The 12,314-nt window shown below is 44.0% G+C and overlaps 1 protein-coding gene across 1 annotated transcript; it reads right to left on the bottom strand.

The window, feature by feature from the left end:
* LOC309541705 (prolactin-like) lies at positions 1-5,511 on the bottom strand. The gene is made up of 5 exons (XM_082239877.1): positions 5,465-5,511; positions 5,174-5,364; positions 3,955-4,062; positions 2,440-2,619; positions 1-1,160 (listed from the first exon to the last, which is right to left on the bottom strand). Exons 1-5 carry the CDS (start codon positions 5,493-5,495, stop codon positions 966-968), a joined length of 705 nt encoding a protein of 234 aa, XP_082096003.1. The 5' UTR covers positions 5,496-5,511; the 3' UTR covers positions 1-965.
* Between the last annotated feature and the right edge of the window lie 6,803 nt (positions 5,512-12,314).

Raw genomic sequence — 12,314 nt, 5'->3', positions numbered from 1 at the left:
AGAAAGAATACTATTACACACCACCCCAATCTCCGTGCGGTGCGAGAGTCCGGGGGTACTAGGTGTGCTTGCCAGGGTTTATTTCCCCCCCATTTTGGGCAATGAGGTACCATGGAGAAATGTGGTGACTTTATGATCTATAGTTTATTTACACATATATGCAACCTGAGTCTAGCTGGATGGAATTCCCAGCATCACACTTCCAAGAGATTGTCCGCTTCTCCCATAGCTGCAACACCATTTGGCTGCAAAACACAGATATCAGCCATGCGCTCTCTCTGTGTGTTACAGCCTGTCACAGTCAGCCCATAAGGAGTTCTGATCCAGCTTGCAAACTGACCTTCCTGCTAGCTTACATCAGGCCAAACGGAAATCCTAAACCTTTTTCAAACCCTTTTGTCTCTGCCCTTGGTGTCTGGCACTGAATGTCTTGATGGGCTCATATTTTGTTATGTTATTGCTGGTCTTTCAAGGCTGGCCTGGCTCCAGCAGTGTTTGGCACAGCTCACTCAAACCTTGATTAATTCTAACATTTACTATATGGGGAAGATCTAGCACCCAGGAGTTTAGGGGACCCTTGTCCCCCACAAACTTATAATAATCATTATCGAAGAACCAGGTGTGATTCTCCGGCTAGTGATCGTTTTACTAGTTACATGCTCACATTAAAAAAATGAACTATTTAAAATGCAATTTCACGCAGCATTTGATTTGTGAGCTATCACCAAAGTGCATTTTGTCTGCTGTGTCAAGCCACATAGTCATAATTTGTCCTCTTTAATTTTTCAGCCGATTACAATGGAAAAGAAATCGGGGGCAGAGCTATCTGAATCCAGCTTTTCAGTTAATAATTCAATGAGACCGCAGGCATGATAAAGACCTTTATAAATTATTTTGCTCACCGTCCACAGACAATACACAATGCTAGTCCTGGAAACTGCCTTGCCATTGCAGATTTAAAAAATTCAGCAACTATTTGCTGGCACAATCCTACATTTGAGAACTTTTAAGTAGTTTTGTACTTTGTTGGAGTCTCTCCTGAAGCAATGGATAAACTCATAGTCACTCATTAAATTGCCTTCATTATTAATGGATAAACCAGCTGCTTCGGATGATCCCACGCCACTGAGCGAATTGCTGAAAATCCCCATTGATTGCATCTGAATAAAAGAAAGAAAAATGAAATGAAGACAGAATGTACACAAAACCTACAGTCCTGAAAAAAATGATAGGACCAGAGTTAAAAATATCAGAATCAGAGTTCTTGAAATATTCAGTAATGAATAGTTTTAACCAATGTGCTCAGAAATAACTGACATGGCATTATTCTAAACTTTCAAGACTAGAATTTTAGCATTAAACTAGAAATGTGGAAGTAGTACCAGGGATTTACATAGGCTGTGACTGAACTGCACAAGCATAGAATTTTATTTTTGTATTAAAAGAAATACCATGGTAATCTCAGCATCCATTTAAAACAACACAAGTTTCTAGTCCTTACAGATGATAGAAATGGTGGATTGGGCAGGGGGAACTGAGAAGGATTTCCAATAGTTAGGAGGCCAGGATTGCAGCATAGTTCTTTGCCTCTTCTAGTGACCACAGAAGAAGAATAAATATTCATTGAATCCCATGTAAAAATCCATTCATAGCTGATTTTTTAATACTATACTGTACTTCTGCCACTTGGGGCGTTCACTGGAAATTTCAAGGTAGACAAAGCTAGGTTTATAGGATGCTAACTTGGGCTGAAAGCCTCAGAAGTACAGTGGTACCTTGGGTTACATACGCTTCAGGTTACATACGCTTCAGGTTACAGACTCCCCTAACCCAGAAATAGTACCTCGGGTTAACAACTTTGCTTCAGGATGAGAACAGAAATCGGGCTCCGGTGGCACGGCTGCAGCGGGAGGCCCCATTAGCTAAAGTGGTGCTTCAGGTTAAGAACAGGTTCAGGTTAAGAATGGACCTCTGGAACAAATTAAGTACGTAACCAGAGGTACCACTGTAAGTGCTATTGAACTCAGTGGGGCTTGTTCCTAGGTAAGTGATGTCAGGCTTACAGCTAGCGACAAGGAGCATTCTATCTTACAGGGATACTTTAGAAAACTTATACCAATGGGATCTCCTCACTAAGCACCCTTTGCTTCTCTGTTGAGCTCTTGAGATTCTCCTGAGGCTCCACCCCCTCCTTAACCACACCTCGTCTTCCCAGGCCACACCCCTCTCCAGCCTGCTTCGCACTCTCCTTGACTGCTGTTTGCCTGCCTGGAATTTGTCCTTGAACTCTGGTAAGGGCATGTGGCTCTTAAAAGACTTCTTAGAAGGGAATGAGGGCTGGAAAAGGGCTGGAAAAGATCCCTAAGGCCTGTTTCCCGCAGGGCACAACATACAAGTCACAAGCAAAGTTCGGTTCTGCCTGAATTTAACCAAACTAGCCTTCTCCGTGATTTTTTCCACTCCCGTCTCCAGCTCCTGCACCATGTTGCTGATTTCCTTGGCTTTGTGCAGGTTCCCATCCGACAATTTAGGACGATGGACTCTGCTCTGGTCAAAGTGGGACAGAGGCTCTTTCCAGGCTTGCAAAAGCCTTAGGATCAATTGCGTTAGCTCTTCTCTCTGAGTGTACAAGAGAGACAGATAACAGAAGACAAATATCAATTTGCCTTGGCTGTCCTTTCCATCCCTGTTCCCTTCCAGAATATTCAGCATTGTGAGTTGGGTCAAGACTCTCCAGGAGTGAAAAGTCTGCTCATGGGATGCTCTGCTGAAGGAAGCAGAGGAGGTGAGTCCCCCTCCAAGCCCCAATTCCTCCTTCACCTTGCACCTCCCAACGCCACCTCCCATGCTGTTCCAAACGCCTGATCTTCCATGGCAGCTTTTTTGGGGGTGAGGGCACAGGGATGGTGGTCAGTGAAAACTGCTTCCTTCTTCCTCTGGTGCAAGCATGGCCAACATGGTGGCTTCCAGATGTTGGACTGCAATTCCCATCAGCCATAGCCAGCGTTACCAATGGTCAGAGATGATGGGAGTTGCAGTCCGGCAATATCTGGAGGGCACCATACTGACTGACTCTAGTGGGAGAGAAAAAGAGACCGTTTTTGTGACTGAAAGGAGGAAGAGGGCAAGGGAGATGGTAAACAGGAAAGAGGAAGGGATGAGATGAAGAGGAAGGGAGGTTAGAAGGGGACTAGCACAGCCCTGAACTCTTCCAGCTAGACAGAGAAATTATGAAAATTTACAGAGAGCTGCAGGAGGAGAGAGAAGGGAGGTAGAGAAGGGGAAGTAGGGAGAGGAAGAACAAGAGATTAGAGCATATGGCTCTGCGGAAAGACGCAAAGACATGGGCAGAGTGCAAAGAGGAGAGAGGTGGTGGGCCAGGCATCAGCAGAGCATCCAAGGTAGAGGAGAGCCACTGGGGATTCCCAAAGGTTGGTGTAGATCATAGAGGGGCATGTTGGAATACAACTTGACCATGTTAATGGCAGAGAAGGAAGAGGGAGCATAAATTTAATGTGGATGCAGGCAGGCAACTCTTCCTCCATAACATGAGCGGTTTTGGCATTCTGGTGCAATGAATTCACTTACTTAAAAAAACCAACCAACAACCACATTTTGCGATAATGAAAGTGCACTGGAAAGAGTGGGGCATTTGATTGACACAATGTTGTAGAACGTCCCCACTGAATGTTAGACATAGTGTCACCTCGACAAAAGCTTTCTGTAAGCAAATCCAAATGGGTCCCCAATACAACGTGGGCATCTTAGAACCCCCCCCCCCCAAATTGGGCAAACAAATCAAGTTGAATAAGCATTAAAAAGTTGTATGGAAGTGATGTTTGCCAGAGAGACTGTGCTGGAAGGATCCACTGGTTGTCTAGTGGCCAAGTCCCTTGCCCCCAAACTGGGTAACTGGCTACATCAGCAATGTAGAACATGCCCTGTTGCACTTACCGGCATTTTCTGAACATATTCTTTGGCATTGGGAGTCAACAACCAGGAGGTGTGGCATTTGCCAACAGATTTGGTCAGCTCGTTCCCACCAGGTAGAAAATATTTTCCCTGCAAATGAAAGAAGAAGGTCTCAGGAGTTAATTTGCCAGAGCATAGATCTTTTCCACAGTCGACAACTTGAGGAGGCTGCATGGATAGGACAGCACTTAATACTTCCCTGATGGCGCAACAAAACCAGATGTTGTCTGGTACCATGTGCATCCAAAGGTACCGTATTGCCCCTAACAGCTACGGCTGCCAAAATACATATGAGGAAATAGCTATTGAACTCACAGGTTTGAAAGCCATGCACACGTAGGCTTCATGTTCAGGAAGATGGGGTTACGAAATAAAGACTGCTATCCTAGCATTATCCATCCATCCATCTTTACATTTTAATCCCACTTGTCCTCCAAGGAGCTCAAGGCAGTCTACGTAGTTCTTCTCCCCTGCCCTCACTTTAACTCTCACAACAGCCCTGCAAGGTGGGTTAGGCTGGGAAAAAGTAACGTCCCCCTAAACCGCAGCAATGAACTTTAAGTAAGAGTGGCAATTTGAAGCTGGTTCTCTCCCAACCACTACATCACAATGGCTTTTAAACTTCTGAAAGGAAGTATGAGTAGGTATCTATTTGTGTATGTGTATACACACACATATACACAACACCACCACCACCACCACCACCACCACCACCACCACACACATATATATATGGGGTGGGAAAGAATATTTGAATACCGTAAATATGCACACAATTGGGCAGTTAGTCTTCTGTGTTCAACTATTATTATTTATTAATTTTTTATACCTAGTGCTGCCATAAGTCTGGGATTTTCTGGACGTTAACGGGATTTCAAAGGCGGAAGTGACGGCCGGGGTGGAATTTCTGGAAGGCGGAATTTTGGAGATTTCCTGAAAAAATGCACCTCAACAACTTTGGGGGTGTCTGGATTTTTTTTACTTCTTGAAATATGGCAACCCTATAGCCGCAAGTCTCGGGGTGTTTCACACCATAAAATTACAATATAAAAACACATCATACATAATAAAAATATATATAAAAACAAGAGCAACGCCATCATTTCCCCCCTCCTTCCGCCACATATTTTAAAATCAACCCACCGCAGCTCGAGACTGGAAGTAAGGGGGCGCGGAAGTTGGGACAAGCCCAGAAACTCACCACCAGATCTAAGTGGAGGGCTGTGGAGAGCCTGTAGATCCTGTTGGAGTGCAGGATGACCCGGTCGAAGAGATCAGCCACAGCTAAGAAGCGGCAGTCGGCGTCTTCGCCGGCACACTCGGCCGCGGAGCAGCCTCCTCCCAGCGGCTTCTCGAGCGCCCACAGCAAGAGCAGCACCGGCCAAGCGGCACCTGTAGGGAGCAGAGAGAGTGGACGGGCCAATCGCGCAGCGCCGCCGCCGGAGACGCACCAATCGCAGCTCGGCCCGCCCGCCCAGTGCCCGCCTCTTACCTTCCTTGGCGGCGTCCTGCGCGGGCCGCATGCTGCTGCTGCTGCCGACTTGGACGCGGGCGGCGGCGGTCCATTGCGACTCCCTTGCTGGTGGAGAGGCCCTTTATACGGGACGAGCGAGCGGAGCGGAGGTGCCGGGAGGTCGCTTAGTCATTCCTCGCTCTCCCTTTTCCTTCCGTCGGATTTGCAAAGCTGGCAGCGAAGATTTACCCGATCGTGCGGAGCGTTGGCTCCCGGGGAGAGCAAGCAGAGCGGCAGTCCTTAAAGGAACTCTGGGCTGCGCGTAAAAGAAACGCGGGCGAGGGAAAGAGGCACCTCGGAGGTGATCATCTGGTTGCAAAATGCACGCTGAGCAGGGAGGGGGGCCAACTTGATTAAAATATGGACTTGGAAAGCCTTTATAAGGATATAAAGGGGAAGCGAGGAAGTCACTTAACGATGTTAATAAGTGTAATTTTAATAAGGTTATGATTTATGCTTGTGTGTTTTGTTTGTTTATCATTTTGTGAAAATTAATAAAAAAATTGAATAAAATATGGAGGGAGGGGCAGGTAAGCCCCGCCCCGCATAATTAACAACTTAATTAAATTTATTTATTTGATTTTTCAACTTCAAATTTTACAGATCTATCAAACATAAATCATAAAAACAAGATTCAATGGATTCTCCATCCTCCCCTATGTAGGTCTTATCAATCAGTTCCTCCCGCATCTTTTACCATAATCCAAACCCTTTACTTCTTCCATTATGTCCAGAATCAACCTTAAACGACAAGTGCTATTCCAATCCTACTAACGATTTTAACTGTTTACAGTCGTCTTTAAGTTAATTTTCCCCATTCCTCACATAATTGATCTCTTGATGCTGTGCATGCACATTGTTTGAATGGCAATACCCATTAACTTTGAGGAGTTAAATATGGAGTTAAAAAAATATGGGGGGAACCAAAGAGACCCCTCGGCATCCTTATGATGCTAGATATTGTCCTCCATGGGCATAGCCAGGATTTGTGTTAGGGGGGCAGGACACCCACCTGTCAACGTCCTCTGTCTAGCAGATTCAGAATGAAATGTCTCAACAACAGTTGCTTTAAATTACAGTGGTACCTCGGGTTACATACGCTTCAGGTTACATATGCTTCAGGTTACAGTCTCCGCTAACCTGGAAGTAGTACCTCAGGTTAAGAACTTTGCCTCAGGATGAGAACAGAAATTGTGCTCCGGCGGCGTTGCGGCAGCAGGAGGCCCCATTAGCTAAAGTGGTGCTTCAGGTTAAGAACAGTTTCAGGTTAAGAACGGACCTCCGGAATGAATTAGGTACTTAACTCAAGGTACCACTGTACTTTCTTTTGACACCAAGTGTTCAGAAAAACCTGTCAAAACCTTTCTACAATTTCTACTTTTAGTTAAGTATTTTTATTTATTTACTTGCTTTGGTGCACCCCCCCCCGGCTACCCATGTTGCCCTCTCTGTTGATGAGGAAGAACTGCGCACAAACACCCGCATTTTCACATAGACAGCTGCCTTATGTACCATGCCGGATCACTGGTCTATCAAAGTCAGTCTTGTCTACACTGACTGGGAGCTGCTGTCTCTGGTTTCAGGCAAGAGATGTTCCCAGCCCTGTCTGCAGATTCTAGGATTGAACATGGGCTTTTGCATGCAAAACAGTTGCCCTGCCACTAAGCGGAAGCTCTTCCACTAAAGAGGCATTTGATTTGAACTCTTGTTATGAATGTTTATTCAAAACCTGCCAAGGAGTCCAGTTCACTTTGTTGCATCTTCAGATACTTTGTAAAGGGTTCCCATTCATCCTTAAAGTCACAGTTACCCTTGTCCCGTAGCTTATATGTCAGTTTTGCCAATTCTGTATAGTCCATCAGTTTTTCTTGCCATGATTCTTTAGTTGGGGTTTCTTCAGTCTTCCATCCTTGTGCTACCAGAACTCTTGTGGCCCTGGTCGCATATATGAAGATGTTTTTCAGCTTTTTTGGCAGGTCTTTCCCTACAATCCCCTCTTGTTTGTTTATTATGCTTTATCTGCCACCTCTGTTCCCCACCCACAAGGAGTGCAAGTTGCTGTACATGGTTTTTCCTCCCCCAATTTATCATCACAACAGTCCTGTGAAGCAGGTTAGGTTGAGGGACAGTGACTGATCCAAGTCACTTCGTGGCTGAGACGGGATTCAAACCCTGGTCTCCCAAATCATAGTCCAACACTCTAACCACTACAGCACCCTGGCTTTCCATTCTAAATATTTGCAATTAAAAGTACCAGGCACTTAAGAGTGTGATCCTGGGCATTCCCACTTGGAAGTAACTCCCCACAGTGTTCAGTACAATTTAATCCCAGGTAAATTCCACCCTTAGGCTGAAATCCTATTCACTTACCAGGGAACAATTTTCACTGAGATCAGTTGAACTTTCTGCTAAGCAGACATGCATGGAGTAGAGCTCCACGTTAAAAACAACTAACAAAATCAAGCAATCAGATGCTGTTTCAAAATGCTTGCAAAGTATGTGTTAATTATATTCACTAGACATGAGTACAAGGTTGAATGTCTTTTGTTTAGGTGAGTGCAGGTTAAATTTTGGTTAGGATATAGGTCAGGGATGGGGAAAGTGTGGCCCTTTTAACTGATCAGATTTTCGGGGAACATTACTAGAGGGTACCACAAATCCAGGGCAGAGACCTAGTTCCTACTCACAAATCCTTCTCGATGGTCCAAACAGGCAAGAGGTATTATCAGAGTTTAGGACAAATTCCAGCCAGGCAAAAACACTTAGGGTGTGGAGCTGGACCAGCGAGGGGCGTGGCTTGAGGAGAGAGGGCATGGCTTGGGGAGAATTGCAGGAGTCTGATAGGGCTGAAGGGTTACTTTCAGCCTCTGGGATTAAGGTTCCTCATCCCTCGGTTATAGCATACAGGCCTGCCCTGGAGGAGAATGCACTGCACCACCATGGTGGTTCCTTTGTGAAAATGCTATGTTATTTGCAGGTTAGGACAGAAGGAAAAGTACAGTCAGACGTGCTAGTCCCAAGGCAGAATGTGACTCAGTCTCAAAGTCCTTCATCAAGGTCACATCAATCTGCTTCTGACAATCCAGTGTTCCCAAACTGCTTGCATTGCTGTCACCACAGCCAAGTAAGATTTTCAGGGGCGGGGACCCACCAGAGAACACATTGCCCATGGCCCCCTCAAACATGGTTTTTGCTTTCGAAGCCCTTATTGCATTATTGAAATATTATGCCCCATCATTTTGAAACTGCATTTAAATAGCCACTTTTATTTTTATGGCAAGTCTTTTTATCTTTTACCTTTCCATCCTACTTGGGGTATTTGTTTTTAGGTCACTACCATATGCTGCCATTTAGATGCACATGTTGGTGTTGTTTTTAATTCCTTGACTGCCACCAGATGACAACTTGATTGTAGTGAGGAAGCCTCCAGCTTTCTTACAAACCAGTGTTGAAACTGGAATAAATGGACCAAGTTGCCCTCCCTCCCTTAATGTGATGTGCACAGATGACTAACAGAGGCAGCTTTCTCCTAATTTGTTGTCAGTCACATGGATGACAAGTTGGCTTCAAAATGCCCCAAAGCAGTGTGACACATGGATCTGCTTCCACTTCTATCAGTTTTATTTAGCAGTGAGGACAATCAACCAAGCAAGGTGTTAGTAAGTTACCCAAACAACTGGTGCTATAGAAGGAAGTTTGGTGGCAGAGTTTCGCAGGAGCATTGGTGGAGGGTTCCTTGATGTATGTATATATGTTGTTGTTGGCCACTTGCTTGTCTTTAGAGACAATGGAGTGCACTTCCAGGGGTGAAGTCAATTCGCTGCATTAGCAGCACCGAATGACCTCCCCAGGAGACAAGCCTGGGTGTTGTGCATGGTGGTCTTGGGCTGCCCAGACAACAAGACCCCGCTCTTGGCCTTGCTGGTGTGGTCCAAAGGAAAGCAGAGCAATCCATTTGCCACCAGCTTGGCTGCAGGAGTTGCCAGAAGGAGGCATGCATGCCACCATTTAACTGTCTTAGGGACTCCACGCCAGATTTGTGTAGGTTTTACTCAGTGCTTTTTTCTGGGGGAATGCACATACCCCTAAACATTTTGCGAATCTTTGTACGCATACTTCTTGGCCTCTGAATGTCTTCTCAGAATACAGCATAAGGTGGGGGGGGGGGGAGTGAGTGAAACCCTGGTGAAATATGTCAGATATTTGACCTATAGAAGGCATCATTTAGCAATTTAACTTGCCTTGTACTTGTATTTTTGACTGAACATGTTGTCCTTGCTGAGCACTTTTTGTCTCTGTTGAGGTGGCTACTGATTTATTTCTTCTATTATGGCTTTAAACGTGTAAGAGGGCTTAGAGAAAGTAAATGTATCTATATGAGAGACGAAGGGGCTTCATGGTTTTGTACTACATTTGTCAAGAAGAGGTCGCCTGTGTTTCTGCAAGGGCGCTTTGTGATGTAAAAACAAAAATACAGAGGGAAAGTCATTTGGCGAGCTGTATTCCATTTTATCTCAGATCTGGGGACAGACAAACCAAAAGTAATATTGTGAACCGCCCTGAGATGATGGTGGTACACAGATTTAATTACTAACAACAATTACTAACCATTTAGAACTTTCTCATTTGTAGATACCCTTAAGTCTTGAACCTTCTTCAGTAAAACAATCTCTGAGCAGCAAGAAGAGTCTGACGAATTTGCATTTTGCATGTGGATCACAGGTAAAATACTGGCTGGAAGTTTGCTGTGGTCCTATGTTTCCACATATTTTCACTTTCTTTCAACCTACAATGGCAGCATCATGGTCGGATAAATAACTTGATTACTCTTGGAAATGTTGGCATTTATATGCACGCATATATAATTGAGTGGCTCATTTGGGGATCAGGCAGAGCCATAATTGTCTGGTATGCAGAAATAAGCAATCACTGTACATCATCAGATATCAGTAAGCTTTAAGAACAGATGATTCCTATCAGCAGAAATAGCCACAGACTTGTTAATGGAACGAGCCATTAAAGGCAGACTTATTACCAATACTCATTTCTTTAAATTACAGACTGAACATGCTGACGAAGAAACTTAATTGTCAAGAATTATTGAACCAAGTGAGGAGGAGACAAGGCTTTTGTAGGGAAGTATCTCTCTCCCCCCCCCCCGTACTTATTTTGCCTTAGCTATTCTATGCAATCCCTCCACCTTCTGACAATTACAGAAACAATAGCCAGATTTTAAGAAGGCATTTCTCCAACTCAATTTCTTGCTCCTCCTTAATTTCAGTGTGCTTTTTGCTTGGTCATGTTTTAATTTCACTGTGCTTGCTGTTTATTTTATCATTATATTTGGTTCCTACCTTTCCTCCAAGCTGCTCAAGGAAGTGTGAATGTCTCACATTTTATCCTCACACTAACCCTGTGAGGTAATTAGACTATGACATGTCTAAGGTGACCCAGTAAGCTTCACGACTAAGCAGGGATTTGAGTAAGAAAAACACAAAGTCACAGGAACCCAAGCGACAATGAAATGATACCAAATAATTAATTATTTAAACACAAACAACTATACATGTAAACATATGGAATTATATGTAAACACGTGGAATTATATGTATGTATAATACAGTGTTATAAAACATGAATTCTCCAGACTATAGTTACATAAGACACAATGAACGTCTCCAAATAATACAGATAGATGCGATTTACAGTATTACATCTCATTTCATGCTTCTTCAGAATCAAACTGGGGAATTGCTCCTTAGTGCCTCCTTTTTTTCTTCCTTTCAGCAATATGTTAGTCCTGCTAAGTGTGATTCTTCTATATACGCTTAGACATTTGAGTTTGACCCAAAGGTTGCAACTCCAACAGCCACCATCCAAAAGTGAAGAATTTTGTTCAAGTTGTAGGCCAGAAGTGAGTATATCAATATGCATAGCCTCCCCTGCTGCATACCATAATTACCTTGTAATTAAAGGAGGAAATGAATGTGAGAGTAAGTGGACATAACAGCACGTCAATAAACTAGCACCCTGATCCTAAATATGTTTATTCAGAAATGCACACTGATTAAGTCCAAATGTCAGAGTTCTGCTCATTTTGAACTTTCAGCTTTCATATCCCTTGATCACTCTCTGTGCTTGGTGTTCGCTGTACAAATATGGTCTGAAATCTGAGTTTGCTGTTCAACAAGTTAATATTGTCATTTTCACCCATTCGCAAATGTGTGACTCATGGAACAAGTCATTAAAATTCTGCTCCGAGCTGGATGGAGGCATATGTGCAGCTAATTTTTGACTACTAGCCCCACCATGTGATAGGCTTTCAATGTCCAAGAGGCAGAGGCTAGCGGATGTCACAATGCAGTGTAAAATTAAAGACGATTAAAGGTCATTGTAATCAGCTTTAGCAAGTGGGGGGGGACAGGGGGGTCACAGAAGAGGCATGACTATCTCCTATTCAATAAATTGATCTTAACCTTGACCAGATGGATCTGTAGATATTTCAGCTCCTATTCATTAAACTCTGGGACCCCTTTGGTGGCCATGCGGCTCATCCAATATTTGCAGCTACCAAGTATAACAAGTTTAGATGGCTATTCAGGAAGAATAATTAAATGTGCTGTTCAAAACCCTACCCTTAGATAGAGTATATATTTAATAAGAATGGCCCTATCTATCTATCATCTATCTATCTACACACACACACACACACACACACACACAGATGTAAATTTTATGGCAGAGATTTCATTGTAATGGAATCAAACCTGGGCTGGCAGATGTGAGAGACTGGAGCTGAGGTGGGATGAAAGAATGTGATACCTGAACC

Source organism: Podarcis vaucheri (genome assembly GCF_965113315.1).
Source record: "Podarcis vaucheri genome assembly, chromosome: 10".
Taxonomy (NCBI): domain Eukaryota; kingdom Metazoa; phylum Chordata; class Lepidosauria; order Squamata; family Lacertidae; genus Podarcis; species Podarcis vaucheri.
This window is presented reverse-complemented; position numbering and strand designations above follow the sequence as displayed.